The 20,736-nt window shown below is 36.8% G+C and overlaps 2 protein-coding genes across 9 annotated transcripts in view; both read right to left on the bottom strand.

Annotated features, from left to right (window-relative positions):
- The window catches only part of LOC145987919 (uncharacterized), a 341,487-nt gene that overhangs the window by 256,057 nt on the left and 64,694 nt on the right, over positions 1-20,736 (bottom strand). The gene's annotated exons all lie outside the window — the stretch shown is intronic.
- Positions 1-20,736, bottom strand: part of LOC145987914 (uncharacterized) — a 187,698-nt gene that overhangs the window by 28,958 nt on the left and 138,004 nt on the right. For 7 of the 8 annotated variants that reach the window (XR_014441696.1, XM_083122724.1, XM_083122728.1 and 4 more), the window contains 4 exons: positions 20,561-20,682; positions 15,975-16,099; positions 4,857-5,019; positions 1,490-1,678 (listed from right to left, as the gene is read on the bottom strand). Coding sequence is in view for 7 of the 8 variants with exons in the window: in XM_083122724.1 (XP_082978850.1) it covers positions 1,490-1,678; positions 4,857-5,019; positions 15,975-16,099; positions 20,561-20,682 (599 nt within the window). In the remaining variant the exon portion in view is untranslated. Of the gene's footprint in view, positions 1-1,489; positions 1,679-4,856; positions 5,020-15,974; positions 16,100-16,336; positions 16,462-20,560; positions 20,683-20,736 lie in introns of all 8 variants that reach the window. The other variant, XM_083122727.1, reaches the window with a different exon arrangement.

Genomic DNA, 20,736 nt, shown 5'->3' on the forward strand with positions numbered 1-20,736 from the left:
AATGTTTGAATTCCTTGGCATGTTAAGTTTTAAAATGGGTAATAAATGGGGTCCACTTGGAACTCATGAGTTTTCTAGTAGTTGTTAGAATTTGTAATATCCGTGATTGTTTGTACGTGTCCCGTCATGTCAAAAGGCAAATGAAAGAACGACAGTAACAATTGTTAGTATTGCAAGTGAGATAAATTCTCAAAGGGTGCGTAGAACTGATTGATACACGATAAGATTATTCGTCATGTTGTTGTTATTTGAGAAGATAATTGTTCTTGTTCAAGATTGAGTATAATAAATTTGTAACTCAAAAGGATCTTCGATATTTGTATACTATTTTGTGCCTCACCCTTTTCGCTTATAAAATTTTCGCGTAAAGGAAAAAAGACAAAGAACAAAAATTATTGTTGGTAAGAAAAAACTAGCGACAAAGGTATTGAGTGACGTAGATTACGTACACGTGTCTATATTAAGTTATTGTGTATATCTTTTCTGAAATTGAAAGATCTTTTAACAACTGGTCAAGCCTGAGCGAAATTTTCCACGATGTTTTGTGATCTCCTTTTTTTTTTTTATGCATGTAATTTCTTGATTGCGTGAATAATGGGCGATAACTATTTTCGTTCTCTTTGAGTTCGCACAAATAGCAATTATTGGTTCTCTTTTGAGACTGAGGAGGCAGCGCTAAACGCAGGCCGTAATCCTCAACAAATTCGAATTTGTAATTGTTGGTTGTGGCTTAATTTTTAAGCGCGTACTTTAAATTGATCCCGGACCTTTTCACGCTTTCCACGAGTCAATTTTGTCCCCCCTTTTTCCAAGTACTCAACCAGCAGGTTACAATGAAAACAATTTGGTTACAACAAGTGGAGATGTTTCAAACTCCCCACAGATTACACAGTGAAGAAACTGAATAGCTTGCGGAAATATTTCTCCTCTACTAGCAAATTGTAAAGTTTCTACAATTAGTGAAGAATTTCCACAAGTCACGCTACTTAGTATTGATACTTTTCTGTTCATCTTGTGTCAAACAACTTGAGAATGTTAGGGTGTTTCCCTGGTTTTCTAGCGCTGCGTTTCTAAAACCAAATTTCCTTTAAGAAGACTCGAGGGGAAAAAATATAACTGATTTGACAGTCCCAATGCATTTCTTATAGCAGAAATTCAGAATATATCAGGAAATTACAGACATTTGATCTGCAGCCCCATCTGGTGTGTGGAATTACGTAATTTTCTTACCATCCGTATCCCGTGCTAGGAGAATAAAAAAAAGTACGAAGAAATTTTTATGAACTAGCAGATAGAACAGGTAACCTGGTAAATTTACTGAACCATAAAGGGGGGGGGGGTTGAACCTGTTAAACCCCCCCCTAAATACGCCCATGCTAAGAAAATAATGCTTTGACTAGATGTGTGAAACAATTATTTTACCTATCACAAACAATTATTATCCAATGTTTTATTCTATATCAAAATTGAGTATAAAAAACACACAAACCTTTTCACAATACTGACAATAGTAGTCCCTAGTTGTCTTTAGTATTGGCAGATTAAGTTCTGGAACAGAGTCGGGACTAACATCAGGATGTCTTTTTGCCAAGTGATTAACAAGCATACCTCTCCGCTTGAACCCCAGAAGGCATGTGTGGCATTTGTAAATAAAGCGATGATAGTCAGTGGGTGAAACCTGGAAATTATAACAAACCTGCAGAATTCCAAAACATATGCTAATTGATAAATATCTGCACAATGTTCTCAATTCAGTGAAACCTTGATTTTACATTCTTCCGAGGCCTGACATTAAAGAACTTAAAATGTGGAAATATGTAAAAGGCATAAAGGGGCAAAGGCAGCCAGAGCATGGTGCTGATCATGCCACCTCTAAAATGGCACAGAGATTGAGAATTGGAATTGATTTGGTGTTTTAAGTCTACTTTATACACAGTAAGGCTAATCAGGACTGAACCTACAGTTTAAAGTGGGATCCGAACCACTATGTGCCTCCACTAGGTATCGAACCCGGAATCCCTTGATTCAGAGATCGAGAATGAGTGAAACAATTACCCCCACATCCTCTAAATGTGCCTTCATGACATGATATGTCATAGACACTATTACTCAATAACTGAACAACATTTTAAACTGGACTTCCAATGGGATCTGGAGTTATGTTAGGGTAGGTTAGGTAATGCATGATAACATATTTTGATAAGACAAATTACTACAATTCAAAAGTAAAAGTATACCAGAAGCACAATACTGTTTGAATTAACATACATGAAGCTGATATTTGCATTCCCAGTTCTTAGGAATACAGGGTTATTCAAAAGTTCGGTCCCATAGGCAGGGCTCGAAAAATCCCGGTCGCCAGGTTGCCATGGTAACTAAAAATTTCAGCCTGGAGACTGTGAGCTTTTGCTGTAATAGGTACGAAATTTTGATGATTCTAAGTTCAAATTGTAGTACAGCGTAAGTTAGCAAATTATTTTTTTTATCAACATTGTGAACATTCCATAGAGTCAGTAACAATTTCTTACCCTTTGTCCCCCAACACCCCATTTCCTGCTTTCTCAAATAATAATTTAGCGATGTTTTGAATACCGTGATGCTCAGCATCTTATACAGTGTTTCAAAAGTCGCAGAACCTAAACTTTGGAAATGTATATCATGAAAACCGTAAGATATATTTACACCTGGTTTTCTGCATTATAAAGCCTCATCCATTGAGATATTTTTCAACGCTTAAAATTATCAGTTCACTCCGTACAGAAAATGATATAAATTAATAACCGACTGAAAGCAACATTCAAATTTTTCCAGAAATGAACTTCTGAGTAAGAAAAATATGTAAGAAATTATCGAAGGGTCATAATTAGATAATTAGATATTTGATGACTGATACCATGTCAGTCTGTCATTTGCGACCAATATTGATCATGTGCAACATTTGATGAATTTTTGACTGGCGATTTTATGGGTAAGTGAAAAGTGCCATTTTTGGGACATATCTCCGTATATGGCAACACTAGCACGTCGAAATATTGCCAACAGTCCCATGCAACATGTGTCTAAGTATTGGCTGTACATTTACGTGGAAAATCGTAAATCAAGATTTTGTGTCGAAATTGAACTCTTGAGAGAAACCTAGACTGCCCCTGGTTACACTGAATTCTCTTCGCTCACATTCGCTGCTACTGTGCCTGTTTCTTTAATTGATTCAGCATGGCATATTCATTGGAGCAGTGCGTGTGCATTGCTGAAGAGTATTTTACTACTCATTCTTACACTCACGTGCAAGGGGTTTTCCAATAAAAACGCCCTGCTTCTGCTGTACCTCACAAAGCAACTGTTTAAAAACCAGTCAAACACCAACATATGATCCCACAAATTGTTTAAGAGTTGGTATTTTTTGTTGAAAATCAGTTCTCAGATGTTTTCAGCAAATTAACAATGTTTTTTTTAAAAAATAATGTAGTTGCTTTTATTTAGTTAAAGGCTAACATAAATTTATGAATCCAGTGATAGTCTACAGGATCAGTTTAGTGCATAAAACACGGTGTAAATGTCTCTTACGATTTTCATGATATACATTTTCAAAGATTGGATTGTGCGACTTTTGAAACATACTATAGTATTCACAATTGCTAATAGGTGGTTTCCTGGCGCCTGATTTTCAGAGCTGGCACCTAGCTTTGAAGAAAATTTTTCGAGCACTGCCCATAGGTGTTAGGGGGGAAAATTAAAATAGGGGAAAGTTGTAAGTAGGCGAGTTTCAATCTAAAGTGGTTCAATTTTCAATGCACCCTTCAGGCTGAACACAGGTACGAGTTTCATTGGAAAGTACAAATAGTGCATGCTTGACCTGGAATACTGTATGTCATCACAATACCACAAAGTACTGATAAAATTAAGAATTTATGTATAAGTATGCTACAAATATCTATATTTTTAAAAAAATTAAAAGACCCATTTTTGAGAAAATGGCTGCCAAAATTTTCCTCACCACCTTCATTTGTCTTTTTACCCTGATGTAGGCATGGAATATCTCGTGTGAAGGAGCCATTCAAGACCTTTCCGATGCTGTCTCAATCACTTCTACAGGTGTTCTGATTGCAGAAATAAATGCAATTTAAAGATAACAAGATTTCGAAAAAAATGGTCAAAATCGCACCCCTGCATTTTTGTAAATACGAAAGATACCTGCAGCTTTGAATATTTGGCTACCTCTGGTGGCGCTTCCAGTAGGCCAAATTTCAAATGAATCAAAACATGTGAGGTTGAGGACCTTGTTCATTTCACATACAATCATAATATTCAAAACATACACAAGAGATAATCAAAATATTAAAATAGCTATTATTTAATAATTATACTCACTTTGTAAAATGAAATAAAATGTATGCATTTTACATAATTTACAGATTAATTGACGTCCAAGAAAATATTTTTGCAGATCCTTCAAGATGCTCAGACTCTGGGGAAGTATCGTCCAGTCTCGGTGAAAAATTTTTAAGCTATCCTTTCCAACACCAATATCTTAGGTTAACCAGGTTTTTGAGTATTTTCACAAAATTCTTGGATCTTTCCCTAACTTTGTAATCACATCTAGATTTCTCCTAACTTCCAAAGTCATTGAAACATTTTACTTTCTACAATCTACCCTACATTACCATTTGCATATCTTGTTAAATATTTAATTCTAAAATGTATTTTTGAAGAAACTGAAACCAATATCTAGTACTGGTATGCTATAAATTCTATTTTAAAATTATTACTAATTTCTTCAGATGGGCTCAACAAAGTTTATAAGTATTGGTCTAATTTTAGTATTCTTCGAAAAGACATGGAGCAGGTTTGAAACTTACCTTAGGTATAAACTTTTTTGTAGCTGATGGTCTCAGGGGTTTTAAAGCCATTTTTGCTTCTCTTTCAGCAGAATGCATTCTTTTCATATGTTCCTTTAGTTTATCCTTTCTTTTGAACTGCTTCCCACAATTTGCACAAAGAAACTCTCTATGATCTGAATGCCTGATGAAAATGAGTACAAATATGGAATTATAATCAAATGAATATACATTTAAAGTAGAAGAAAACTGCTTAAATAAATACTGAAGTGCATGTAACAATATGGATAACTTCGTATGATTAAGAACACAAATGATTTCATACACTGGCTACAGAAGGCCAATTCCAGTATATTTTCCATATCCTTACAACTGAGAAGTGGAAGCAGTTTGATGGCTGGGCACTGAACATCTGTTGCCTATTTTCAATAAACACATAATGTTAGCCCCCTTCAATGAAGGGTTTATGAACATAATTGATTTCCTTCACTTAGGTTTTGAAACAAATATTTACATAGAAATTTATTAGTTTTCCTCTCAACTAAACTTACAAATATGATTCTCTTTTAAAAATGAAAGTACATCACTAGCATCAAATATCTAATTTAAGTGTTTCTCCTACAAAACACCTATAGCTCGAATGTTAGTAGTTACCCTTTTTGAAAAACAGCATTCATCAATAACAATTTTTGCTCTGGGAAAGAACCTGAGAACATTAGAATAAAATACTGTGGCAAGGAAGGATGGAGAGAAGAGAACACATGAACCAACAAAAATTTAACAACGAAATACGGTAAACCAGAGATTTGTTTGGAAACTTGGAGCACTGTACTGTACCAACATAACATTAGCAGAAACTAATTTACTGACAAATTATGTGACAACAGTAACTCAACCAGAAACATTTTTTTTTACATTCCATGCCAATTCTCCAAAACCTCTCACCTACTCAGCTAATTCAGAAACCATGGTTTTTACACTATTTTTTCCCATTATGTTATTCAATTATACACAGTCCAGAAATTTTGCTTTCTAATAAAATTTAATTTTTACAGGTACTAATTATATTGAGATAAGAAATCCAACTTAATCTTGAATTCCATACTTACATACACCCTGGTTTTGATAGGGACAAGTGACAAAAAAATATATATAATATAAATTTCACAATTCAGGTTCAAGAAATGATTTTCTTAGTTGTAGGTCATAAAGCTGTTGCTGTTGCTATGACAATCAAGAGCAAATGGCATCATGCCTATGCAATGAGTAACCAACCAATGCAACATCCCCCTCCCCCTTCTAAGTTTAGCATCCCAAACCTTTCACTTTTGTAACCACCTTGTTTATTTTGTATTGCTACTTTCAAATTGCAAATTCTGTGGTATGTGCAGGAAAATGACAACAGGGCTGTGGTTCAAAAATTTAATGTTGGTGAGGCACATGTAAGAGAATGGCGGAAGCAAGAGGAAAAGCTGAATTCAGCTCCATCCAAGAAGTGAATTTTCCAGAAAAAGCATTGCAAATATCCAGAAGTGGAGCAGCAGGTGGAGTTCAATGCTAGTTATGGCTGGTAATGATTAAATTAATAGCATGGACGCAACACTGCATGAACAATAAACTGTTGGCCATCAGGCAGAAACAATGCTTTCGCAGATTTGGCAATGCAGACCAAACTTTATTGTGGTTTGATATGCTGGAATTGAAAGTGTTCATCTCATTTGAGATAATGGTTGGTTGATTTGGTGTTTTAAGTCGACTATATAAACAATAAGGCTAATCGGGACTGGACCTACAGTTTAAAGTGGGATCCGAACCACTTGTGCCTCCACAGGGGTACCAAACCTGGGACCCCTTACATGGCGACGATGCTACCACTGCGCCATCAAGGAGGCCCCCCATTTGAGATAAGTCTGTACAAGTGTGCAAAAGCAACAGTACACTGTTAAGCTGGACATTACAACTGATGGTGCCAAGTTTGCTCCATATATATAATATTTAAACAGAAGAATGATTCCACCTGAAGTTATTGTGAGTGCAACAAAAAGGGTGGGTGATGGAAAAACTTATGAAGGACTAGATTAATCATGTGCGAGATCAGCAGAAGGGTGCTTTATTGTGGCAACCAATGCTGGTTAAGAGAGTTTACACTACTAATGTAAAAAGTGAGAATTCGACATTCATCATATTTGGTGGTGATGAAGTGAACTTCTGTAGTGAAGTTCAGTCTGGGATGGATGCTGTCCAGTTTTTCCATTAAAAGGTTGATTTCTTCTGTTTTTTTGTAGGTGACTGTAGTGTTGTCAGCGTACCTTCCATACCTGATGTACTGCAATTCTGGAGCTTGGAGTATGTATTTTCCTGCCAGGTGCATAACTATGTTAGCTATGGGAGCTGATACTGGGTTTCCCACATAGTGTTTACAGCACGTGTGAGAACAGGATCCATTCCAGACTGAACTTCACTATAGAACATGAAAAGCATGGCAAAATCAACTTCCTAGACCTCACCATCAGCCACAACAAATTCGTAACCACTGTATTCAGAAAACCGGACGTGGGCAACCAATATATACATGCACTTTCTAACCATCCACCCAAGGAAAAGGCTAACATGTGACTGAATTTCTACCGAAGAGCTCTCTCCTATTGTTCCAGAAAAGAAGATCTAAGGGACGAGATAGCAACCATCACTGTACTGGCCCTAAAGAATGGATACACATAATCTCAACTCTCCACATGGTGCAGTAAAACAGAAATCCAATTCAGACAGTCCACAGAATCACAACACCTTCCAATTAATGATTTGCCTTCCCTACCATCCTACCACATCCAACAGCCTTTCCAAAGCCCTTCCCCACTACATCCAACTAGTGCACAAACCAACAACCAAAATAGCTGACAAAATGAACACAAACAAACTTTCTCTTAACCCTCGACAACCCAGGTGTCTATGATGCAGAGTGTGAGTGCAAGGCTCATTACATCATCAGATCAATCAATGAGATATTTCAACAGCACCTAACAGATGCAAAATAAAAAAAAAGCTTAACCCACCACCGGACTTCCTATCCCCACATCCCCTAAATGTACCTTTATGGCACGGTGCTACATGCACAGGGGACTTTACCTTTATTACCGGATTTGAAAAACATAAAATACAACAGCCATAAAATAAAAAAAGGCAATGTCAAACACAAAGCGCACACACTCATACACACTAAAATCAAGGAAAAGCATGCCATCATGAACTTCCAACCTGAACTGAATATCGATAGTGGACAAACAGACCACACATGGATTTCTCCTACTGCAGCAACTAACACCAGTAAATGGCAGATGACACGGTCATAGGCAGATAGGCAACATAGAGCACCTAACGGCAATCGTGGAGCAAAAAAGAACAGAAACACACCAAGCATCAATGCAACAAGTTCTAATGAGGATGGTGGCAGTGGCCACCGAAATTAGTAGAACAAACTAAAAATAGCTTCATGGAAAATGTGAGTAGTAAGTTTCTCTGTAATTACAGATTTAACGTTTTAAGTAATTGTCGAACTTTGCTAAAGGCATGTGTGCCATTTTGAGTTTTCTAACTATTTTGTCAGGAATCCACCAGGGGAGGATCTTACGCCTACTTTTGATTTTTCTTTGCATGACTGATCTCCCCGACAGACTGTCTTCTCTCCCTATAAATGTACTTATGTTTGACGATCACTGTAACCTACTTGTGTGATGTCGTCAATGGAATCTGGAATTGCATCCTCAGAGTACTCTTGGAAACAATCTCATCAAAATAGTTACCTCTCTCTTGGTGTTGCCATTGAGGAAAAACTACACTAGAATAAGCACATTATAGCCAGGGCTGAAAGAGCCATGCATCTCCTTGGTTTTCCATACAGGTTTACCAAATCAATCATCCCTGAGCATATTTTTCATCTATATTCGTCAATGCTGATCCCCTATCTGGACCATGGCTTCTAAAATTAACCTTTCCAGGATTGATTCTATCCTTAACTTTTCTCCACCATTGCTCACCATATAATACCTTCTCTGAGACACCCCCATAAAACAGGTATTATGTCTTATTGAAGATTAGGCACACACAGGAGATGTACTACGTAGAAATTTTCAGTGAAAAATGCAGGCTTGACCGGGTTCGAATTCTGATCACGCCTGCATTTTTCGCTGAAAATTTCTACGTAGGTATTATGTCTGTTTTGAATATCCAGTAATGCACTACACACTTATTGAGAACGGAAAAATTAAAATTAGGAATGGGACAGATTAATCGATACTGTATCGGTATCAGTTGATAGAGGCATATCGGTGTGTCGGTAAAATTACTGATTATTTTACCGATCTGATATATCTATAAATCTTATAATTTAGTGCAAAATTCTGCCATTTTGTTATATTTTTTATAGATACTCTCCATGCCCTACTTTTTAAAAAAGTAAATGTCCAAATATGCAACTTCTTTTGCACTGCACCTGGAAACAAACATTTATTAAGGAGGAAGAACCCATTCAGGTTCTTCAAGAACCATTTAGAATTTTATGTTGGATGGGTAGGATCGGTTATCAGTAAATTTTATATCGGTATTGGACAAAATTTCATATCAGCCCATCCCTAATTAAAATCAAATTTATAATAAATGAATTTAATGTTTGAGTGCCCACATGACCAACCTGCAATGTAAACTCTTTTACAATCCCACTACAAGACACTTTCCATTTCCAGTGCTCTCTATTCCGTGGGCTTCCGCACTTGTACAATAATCTACCTCCAAATGTTGACATTTTGTTGCCAGAACACAGGTTTGTGTTGCTGCTGTTATAGTTTCAGTGTAAAATGGACCTTCAATACTGTACATGAAACTTGGAAGTAAATAAATAAAAGTATCCTTCAGTTTCTTCTCATAATTGCTTGACAAAGCCAAGTTGAAGTTGGTGAATAAAAGGAATTATTAAAAACTTGTCAATCACGATTCCAAATAGTGCATGGTATGAGTTATGCTTTCAGAGAAGTATTTCAGCTGTTAAATATGAGGTCCCTTCTATTATTGAAGAAACAATTGGGAAACACTCTTTTCAAAACACAAAGTGGTAAATTACAGTTTTCTTTGTTAGTCAAAAGTATCAATTCAATTGATATTGCCTTTAGACAATATTCCCATTGATGAAGTACACAATTTGATTGATTTTGTTTATTTTACTTCGCTTCTCTCCGACTTTTGGCTAATCACAAAGATGAGGATGAATGATGAAACTGACAAAGGGACATACACAAAGAACACTCATGCACAGGCTGGGATTAGAAGGTGCCATTTTGAAAAAAAAACAACCTCAAAATTCAAGATGGCGGTAACTTTTTTTTTTTAGGTTTTGGATTCACAAAATGTCTGGACTGGTCGTTTAAATGCCCCTCCCACAGCTGGGGATGAATGTGTTAATAGACACCCTGCTAACCAACCACCATGATCCTGATAAACACAAACTTGGTGGTTTTGGAGATGAACTAATTTGAACACTGTATTGGAATGGGTGTGTACAACCTGGTTGAGTCGCAGTTATCCACGAACATGTTGGTACAGTACAAGATTTAAGAAAGATATTTGAGACACATTTAACCGTACATTTATGTATCTTAAGGGGTGAAAAGTTCTTATGTACAAAGGCTGAACAAATATGAATTGTAATTTGAAAATAGTGTAACTAAAGTTGCAATTTTTCAACATAATCCTTCTGGTTTACAATGCACAGTGCCTGGACCTTCTGGTTTACAATGCACAGCAGCCTGGAAGCTTGTGTATGTCACTAAGGAAGAATTCTTTACATTCAATGCATACTCACTCCCAAACAACTTGCATCATATCATTACTACTGTCAAACATCTTCCCCACCCAGATACTCTTTCAGGAGGCCAAAGGGGTGAAAATCAGATGATCTGGACTATATGAGGGATCTGGAAGGTTCTGTATTTATGCATAATGCAGATTGCAATGGCTTACAGCCAAAAGTGTTTGGAAACCACATTACTTGAATTTTAATGTGAATATGACAAACAAAATTGCTACTTGGTTCTAGTTCTTTTACGACTTTGATGGTTAGATTTAAACTATTAGAATATGTCATATGATGTGATGCAAAGTACTCCCAGAAATCTGTAAGTATACAGGGTGATTGGTAATTCGACCTATTCCTAGAAAGGGGTAATACTAGAGCACATTTGCAACAAATTTGACCCTATGCACCGGGGGTCGGAAATCAATGGGTTTCGAGTTATTGCAGTTTGTAGATTTTTGTGAAATATTCCGATTTGCGACCAAAAAACTACTAATTGTGAACAAACTACTACACCCTGGGCACTTCATCGACAAGTTGCTAACAGCTGACGAATGAGTGACTACTGGGAAAAAAAAAAATTCATGCCCAAAATTACCATACCTACAGAAAGAAACAGTCATTGGAGCACACGTCATGAACAAATTTGGAAATTATTGTTTAAATCGAAGAGGATTACTCAACAAAATGGTAACACACTCAGCATAAAAATTACGGAAGAAACTTCCTCGTTTAATAAGCTCTCCAAAAATATACAAATATTGTCAACTGGAACACAGGTTGGGGGAAAAATCTGAATAAAAAGCGGAGAAGGTGCTTTGTAGACCTCTTTGTAAAGTGAAAAGAAGTTGTCGGTTGTGAGAAATAAAGGAACGAAAATGAGTGAAATAATAAGGTTATTTACCATTCTCATGATTCCAGGTTGTTAGAATTAACTGTTACAAAAACTACAAATGCAGTTCAAATTGCCTCCTCGGTTACATATGCAAGCACGCGGCATACTTCAGACAGTCACTCACGTTGACACTCTGTCTCTTATGTATTGGGCGGCTGTCACAATTCTCTCTCTCAACTCTTCTTGGAAATCCACTGGTGTACTGTAGACTAACTCTTTGATGTGACCCCAAATGTAAAAGTCGCATGACTTCCCGCCACTATCGCACACCCCGGAAATAGTGAGCTGGACAGCCATCATGTTGGTACATCATAACCCTTCTTGTGGCGAGCGGCACATCCTCCAGCAGCGTCGTCAATTCTTCCATTTGTTTTCGTAGGTAATGCCGTTTAGGTTTTGTGCAGAAAGAATGGCCCGATCACATGATTGTGGATGATTCCCATTTAGTGAGAATTTTCTCTAGATTTTCTTGGGTTATGCCCCTTAGGGTGGGACCCTAAGCGTTATGAAAATTCGTAATACTATCGCGGTCGAATTTGGATCCGTCCATCCACAGAATTCTTGTCAGATGATGGGGTCTACAACATGCCTTATCCACTTTTTATTCAGATTTTTCTCCCAACCCGTGTGCCAGTTGACAACATTTGTATCTTTTTGGAGAGCTTATGGAACGAGGAAGTTTTTTCCATAATTTTTACGTTAAGTGTGTTACCATTTTTTGAGTAATCCTCTTCAATTTAAATGATAATTTCCAAATTTCTTCATGACGTGTGCTCCAATGACTGTTTCTTTCTGTGGGTATGGTAATTTTGGGCATGAATTTTTTTCCCAGTAGTCACTCATTCCTCAGCTGTTAGCAACTTGTCGATTAAGTGCCCAGGGTGTAGTAGTTTGTTCACAATTAGTAGTTTTTTTTGCTTGCAAGTCGAAATATGTTACGAAAATCTACAAACTGCAATAACTCGAAACCCATTGATTTCCGACCCCCGGTGTATAGGGTCAAATTTGTTGCAAATGTGCTCTAGTATTACTCCGTATTTTATCGGTATCGGCCAAAATTTCATATCTGCCCATCCCTAAGTAATATAATGAGCAACTGCACTTTTTGATTTTGATTTGATTTAGTTTATTTTACTTCGCGTTTTGTGCATCTTGGCTAATTTGCGAAGATGGGGATGATTGATGAAATTGATGAATGGACATTCACAAACAACCAAGCCCGACCGGGATTCGAACCCGGGACCCTTGGCGTCGCAGCGCGATGTGCTAACCACTCGGCCACAGGGTCGGGCGAGCAACTGCACTTTATATGCAACAAAATGCATGTTTATATACCATGCGTGCATTTCGATCTTCAGCCTAGAGATCGGGAGAAGTGTGGCGGGCGGCGCTGACGGATATGCCGACATTTGCAGCCTGTAATGCCTGCTTATTTTTATGGACATATGCAGACATTTATATAAATATTGCAAAACGAGGACTAACCTGTGTTATAACACACAAAAGTTCTTCGGTAATTCATCCAAGTTCTGCCCTTATATACACAAATAAATACGCTTTAGAAACGATGTTAAGAGCCACAGATAATAAAACATTTTAATCATAGTTTTGACCAGTAACGTCCTGCTTAAGTTTATATCCTTGAAAGAGTTTTGTGTCGATGAGGATCGTTTGGAGGTTTCGAATGTGCAACACTGTATCAAGATTACGCTGCAGACGAAACCGTTCGTGAGCTTCCTTGCAATACGAAATCTCCAAGCTCGAGTTTTTTGTTCCTTCGCGACTAGATGAACACAGAGCTGTGAATATAGTGGTGAGCAGATGTAAACAAAGAGCATGTTAATTTCGTACTGTGCACAAGAGTGTTATTCTTGGTTACTTGCTGTTACTTGTTTGTGTTATTGCAGTGTGTATGTGTGTTGTGTCAGTGAGACAATTGGAATGACAGCCAGCCACAAGGTTCACGTTAGAACAACAAATTTTTATGTATGACACTTACGTGAAAACAGACTCATGTCGAGACGTGTGTAGGCAATTTGTACAGAAATTCCCAGGCATTTCAGCTCCACATGGAGATACGGTTAGACATCTTGTCCTTATATTACGAGAAACTGGATCGTTAAATTTTAAAACACCTAAGCAAAAAAGACTGATTCTAACCGAAGCAAAACTCGATGAAATTGGTGCAGCGTTAGAACGTTCTCCAAACAAACCTTTACGTCGTGTTTCACAGGAGATGGGCGTGTCAAAATCATCAGCACATACAGCCACTAAGCTACTAAAATTAAAACCGTACTCTTATAACACAGGTTAGTGCTCGTTTTGCAATATTTATATAAATGTTTGCATATGTCCATAAAAATAAGCGGGCATTACAGGCCGCAAATGTCGGCATCTCCGCCAGCGCCGCCCGCCATGCTTCTCCCGATCCCTCGGCTGAAGATCGAAATGAACACACGGTAGTTATGCATTTGAATTTATCTGAATGCTTTGAGTGAAAATTTTAGAGATAATTAAGAAAAATAGTTTTTTTTTTTTCCACACAAATGTAGACATTTAGGTCACTCACTACTGATGAACTGTTATAACCTCTTTACAGGGATATACTGTGCAACAGTAAAGACAGTGGGGCAAATAACCATTGGACCAAACAACATCCCAATAACATTTGCCATGCACCTCGATGCATTGTTGAGTTAGAAACAAAATTATAATTCATATTTGTCCAAAACTCACATTTATTCAATTGTATTTTCATAAAATCCCACATGGTTACCTCAATGTAGCACAAAGGCTATTAGTGTATACTATTACTGAATAAGAGCATTTTCTTCTGAAAATGTAAACACAAATTATGTATCAATATAACCCTAATTTCTACAAATAACATGACAACATTTTTGTTAAAAACAACAGAAAGCACATAAACAGTATGATACTAGACACTTTAAAAGTTTTTCAAGCTTTGAACTCCATCTCTGGGTCATCAACAGGACTGGTTAAGAGATGGCGAAGAAGACACGGTCGAAGTTCTGATGACATTGCATGCTGTATCTGCCAGAAGACATCATTGCTGTTTTGATGTGTATGTAAGTTCCTGGTTGTTGCGATTGATGACTGAGAGGGATGTTTTTTTTAGTTTGATAAATGAAGATTTCTGCACATATTGTCATTGAGATTAACATGGTACGTATAACACTCTCAAACTAACTCACTCGGGTTTGTTCTGGACTACCGAACAAGCCCGATACCAGATCCTGCAGATTACATTGTAACTTGCAGGAATGTATTATATGTAAGTGTATTCTTTGATCCAAATGAAGTCATGACAAAATGGAAACGGGGGAACCAATTTTCCGTGGAAAAGACATTCTGGTCTTTTTAGGTACTAGAACATAAGTGCATACCCTCGAATGTATGCGGGCATCTTCTGGGGCCCCCTTTTCTAACTCATTCAGCCATCAATCAGAACCAGGAATTTACCAACACTGGAAGACTCCAACAACATCTTCCGGCAGACATAGCAAGCAATGTCATTGCAACCTCAACCCTGTCTTCTTTGCAGTCTGTTGACCAGCCCGGATGATGATTCCGAGATGGAGTCAAAAGGTTGAATAACTTTTAAAGTATCTTGTATCCTGCTGTTTACGTGTTTTGTGTTGTTCTTAAAAATGATGTTATCTGTATGTGACATGTTATATGACTACATTTCTAGAAGCAAAATATAAAGATAGTAGTTACTTCTGAATGAGAAAACAAAAGCTGAAATATTGGATGGAAAATGTCTAAGAAGCTAGAAGCATGAAAGAAAAATGTCATTTTAAAGAGACAAGAATGTGTTCACTAGAGCATACGGGATAAGTACACTACATTGAAATTCCAGATTATCAAATTTAATAGTCCACTAAAAGAAATCTGAAACTTTTGCCAGAACAAGGGTATCACTATTGTAATAGAAAATGACTTTCACTTTTCCAGTGTCCTACTTCTCTAGAATTTCGAATATTACATCACAGAAAATTGGATGTAAGAATGAAGGAAATATAAACATGCATATTAGTATGAAATGAAGACAAATGTGATGTAAAAGACATTTTACAAACATGATTATTTATAGGAAAAAAGACAAGCAGAAGCAAAATGCCCAACAAACCATACTCCAGAAGCAGCACAAAGTTTACCATAGGAAGATATCTAAGCGTGCAGTTAAGAAAGACACTACATATGGAAACAGAATGAAGCCTACATAGGTTTATTTCTCAAATATTCTACAATACCAATTCGATGTCAATCGTAAGTTTACAGGATCTGAGAGAGAGAAGTTAGTCAATGAAGGAAAATGTAATAGAAAAATTATAAACAAATAAAGGCATGCCTTCAGGTGATATATATATGAATTTACCTCAACATGTGCATTCTAAGTTTGTCCAGAGTTGGAAATGATTTACCACAGGAGGAGCACGTGTGTTTCCTCTCACTGTGAAATGCTCGAATATGTTTACGGATGAGACTGTACTCATCAAACACCTAGCAAATAAAAATAAAAGAGCAACACACAAATAGCACTTGTACATAGAAAATAATATTTGTTTCTTTCATGTGTATCAATCAACACAGTCACCATGCTAAGCTGAAAATTAACACATATTAAACAATAATTTAACTTAAAATAAATGGAATAAACAGCACTCCAAACAGCAAGCACACATCACTAGTTCTTTTTTTTTTCCATTATACATTGAGCTTATTCACATTTAACTCTACCTGAGCATGTGGAGTTTTAATTTGTCTGGTCGAGGAAATACCTTCTCACAGAGATTACACGGGAAGCGCTTGTCACTATGAAAGGCTCGAATATGTTTTCGGATCTGATTGTATTCCTCAAAAACCTAGTGAAATAATGGGCACATATTTAAACATAGTAACTAGCAGCAAAAAACACTTTTATGTTGCCTGAGAGCATAAGAGAACCTTGTAATGCTAAATAACCACTATTTTGAACTAAAAACAAACCTCTTTAGAAGAATAATTTGCAATAAAGTATTCCCCAATAGTGTTTATCCCGAGGAACAATATATGTGGATGTTTATAAATGGACAACAAGCATATGCACAATGATACAAAATAGTGTCACATGATTCAATCCTTGCTTAAAATAATTGTGAATAATAATTTTCTATCAATTTTGATTACTCAACACCATTTATTTTGAACTTAGGATGATACACAATCAATGTTCCCACTCATTTTCGGAAAACAAAAATGACTTTTCAAGATTTTCTAGATTTTTAAATGAATTTCCAGAAAATTCTGTACAGTATTAACTTACTTTAACTCTGATTACTGCATACTTCTATGAGTCAAAGTATGAATGTAATGGCTCCAGCTGCGAGAACAGAATGGTTCTAGCCATAGTGGAATCTCAACATTGTCTTTCGGGGAAAGTTGGAAAAACTTAAAATGTTGGAAAATATGAAAGCAGTGAAAATTTTAAAACACAGTAAATTTCCAACACATCATTTCACAACCTAATGATTGATGTTTAATGTTTTTTTTTTTGTTCTGGTCCCAGTAAATCTCCCATTTAACTAACATAAAGTTTTATCCACATCTTACGTTGTACAAGAAAGATACCCACGGAAGCAGGTGAATTGATTTAAGGTTTCCAGATGTATGAAAATGGCAGAAAGGAGATGAAATTTGCAGACTTTTATCTAAGTGGTTCTTTTTCTCCCTCCACCACTCTTCCTTGTTCAACCCGAACATGTCCAGTTCCTCCCTACTCTCCCTCCTCTTTGTTAGACCAAAGGAATGTTGAATGTTCAGCGAAAAATGCAGGCTCGACCAGGACTGAGCCAAGCAACGTTGACGTCTAGTGTTTCAAAGGCAACAGATGCTGTTGCGGTAGCAATATCAGAGACGATTCCACACAGGTAGAACAGCAGCAGCAAAAAATCAGGCGAAGCCAGGCCAGCTCGGTAGTAGAGCAATGACATGGTATGCCAGAGACCCAGGTTCGAGTCCTGATGGAGCCTGCATTTTTCGCTGAAAATTCTACTTAGTGCAACTTCTGTGTGCCTAATTTAATGAAGGAATGCTTGTTATGTGGCTAGTGTCACACTTTGAGATGAAGAGGTGGTAAAAGGGACTGCCATGATCTTACGAAGTGGGGACAAGTAGCCAAGCACTCATAGTTCTGAGAAAGTCTGCCTCTACCTCCAAATTTATGGAAGAGAAAGAGTGAAAATGTGGTGTGGAAAGTGGCAGCAGGTCCGAGTCATGTATATTAGTTCTGATATTATTCAGCAAAATCAGTTCTCTTGTCTCCTTTTTATTCAAAATTAGAGAAATGAAGTTTATTTCATACTATCATAGGTATACGTAGCCCCTGGGTGGGGTTGTTTCAGGGCCCTTATGACTCAGCGACCCACCCGTCCCTCCTCGTGGGGAATTTTCATTTCAGTTTTGTATAGTTTGTGCATAAGAATCGGTCAACTTACATCCCCTAAAAAAAAACTCATAGTTGAACATATGAATAATGCAATTTACAGCTCAAATAATATAAATGAAAGTACAGAGCTTTGTCAAAATCTATATTTTGATTCATTCTATTCATAACCCTTCTACAAGCCTCAACAATATTTGAATATTTTGTGGCAGCTAGGGACACACACTGTTGTAACATCTCTATTTTGTTACATGTTGCATGACTTTTTTTCTTTGGACAATTTCCAATGCATTCACCCTCCAAAGTACCAGATGCACTAACTCCATTAGAGAATTTCTTTACAAATGCCAGCTACATAAAATAGCTGTCCAGGGAAAAGGTCATTAGATCAACTTTTGCTTCTGGAGTGTGGCAAATCATGCACAAATTATGAAAACTCTCACCTCATTACATTGATTGAGTTGATGTTTTAAGTCCACTTTATGCACAGTAAGGCTAATCGGGACTGGACCAACAGTTTAAAGTGGGATCCGAACCACTGTGTGCCTCCACCAGGTATCGAACCCGAGACCCCTTGATTACAAGGCGACGATGCTACCACTGCGCCATCGGGGAGGCCCTCACCTCATTACACTCATTTGCAGGAAGGTAAGGTTGTAATCCAATCTCAAATGAACCAGAATTCTATTAATAATTGTGATAAGTTAAATATCTTTGTGCCATGCCATATTGTATTGAACTACTTCTGGATAAATGAATTTTAACCGTAGAATCTGAACTCGGATATTACTTAAACCAGGGTTCCCAAACTCTTTAGTTTCATGGCCTTAGAGTTTCATGATTTTTCTATGATGCCCAAGTCAGAAGGTAGGTATATCTAACACTTGAAATGCTCAGTTAGTGTGGTTAGGTTGCTTGCCTTAAGTTAAAAAATAAACACATATTTGGAATAAGTGTGATTTCAGTGAAAATATTGGAACATTTCATGGTGGCCCTGTAAGCCAGCCATGGCACCCCAGGGCACCAAAGTCCACACTTTGGGAACCACTGACTTAAACCAATAAGAGAATAATAAATAAATAAGAACCATCCTAAATAAATATTTAAAAAAATACTGTGAAGTAACTTTTTAAGGATGCACCTAAATCTATAAACTTCAAATTCACAGCAGAGTTAAGTGTTTTAATAAATTTCAACACTACATAATCAATATGCTACCTTCATCCAAGGATTTAACTGGACACAGCTTGTTCAGGACTACATTTCAGATTCATTCCATTGCACCGTACTGAATGTATTTGACATTAGCTTGCTTTCCTGTATTGAGGCTTAATTCTAATTAATTTGCAGCCATTGGTGTGTAATAAAATTTAGCAATCCAGACACATGAAGAATTTTCTTGTGACACAAAATAAACTTTAGGAAGCCATGAAGAAGAATTTGATATGATGATCATGATTCCTTCTATTCCTTTGTATTGAGGAGAGATCATTACAATTCACGAATAAGAACTACAGTGGAACTCCGATTTTACATTTTCCCATAACATGCATTCGTTCTCTAGGGCCCAACATAGCAAAATTGTTATAAAATTTTCCTCAATTTTACATTTTCTCATGTTTTAAGTTTTTCCAGCTCAAAAACATAAAATCGAGGTTTCACTGTATGCGAGTGCAATGCTTTGAAAAATTATTAGTGAATTTATGGAACACTGGGCTCATGCTTAAACTCATTCAAGAGGGATTCCACATGTGTGTTACTTTACAGATCAATCAAATGCTGCCTTTTGCAGTGTGTGATGCCACTACAGTGTAAAATATTCTCAGTGACATGTGTTGCTTCCCCACAACTAGAAATACATGAAATTTCTAGATTGCTGATATTCTAAACCAAGGAAGTAAATTACTAATCACGTGCAAATTACATACGCCGACTACCATTGAGCTTATATAAAAGGGTACGTACATTTCATCATTATACAAATAAGGTAAAGTTCACCATGCATATAGCACCTTGCCATGAAGGCACATTTAGGGGATGTGGGAGTAGGGTTACCCCCTCCTCCAGGATTGACCCCAGGTACCCATTGATTTGAGGCTGCGTGAGCCCCAGATCCACTTTATGTGTGGACTAGGCCAGAAAAAGTTCGACCTTAGATCATCCACCCTGTGAATCGAACCTGGGTCTCCCGCATGGCAGTCAGACCACCGACAAGCAGAAATAAATACTGCTTATCTAAGCTATTACGAGTTTCCAATTCTAATAATTTAAATTAATTTTATAATTTTCATTATTGTAATGCTGTGAAGAACTCCTAATTATTATTATTATTATTAATATCTTAACAAATAATATGTTTTGGATATTTTAACCTTGACACTTTGTACGGTTAATAAGACAATTTAACCTTGACACTTTGTACGGTTAATAAGACAATATTTTAGAACACAAAATCGGTATGTATTCTCTGATTTAAGTTTAATTTTAAATTTGTGTTACAGAACTATTAAAGAAATAAAAATATATACAAAAATACTTACTTTACTGCAATGAGGGCATGTATACAATCCATTGTCAGAATGAACATGAACATGATCTTTCAAAGCCATCACTTGCTCAAACACTGCTCTACAAATCGGACACTCGAAAGTTTTCTTTTCTTCTGGAAAAATACAAAAGAGAGAAAGTCGATTAATATATTTACAGCAACATCAAT

This window comes from Lepisma saccharinum, chromosome 5 (genome assembly GCF_977018435.1).
Source record: "Lepisma saccharinum chromosome 5, izLepSacc3.1, whole genome shotgun sequence".
Lineage (NCBI taxonomy): Eukaryota > Metazoa > Arthropoda > Insecta > Zygentoma > Lepismatidae > Lepisma > Lepisma saccharinum.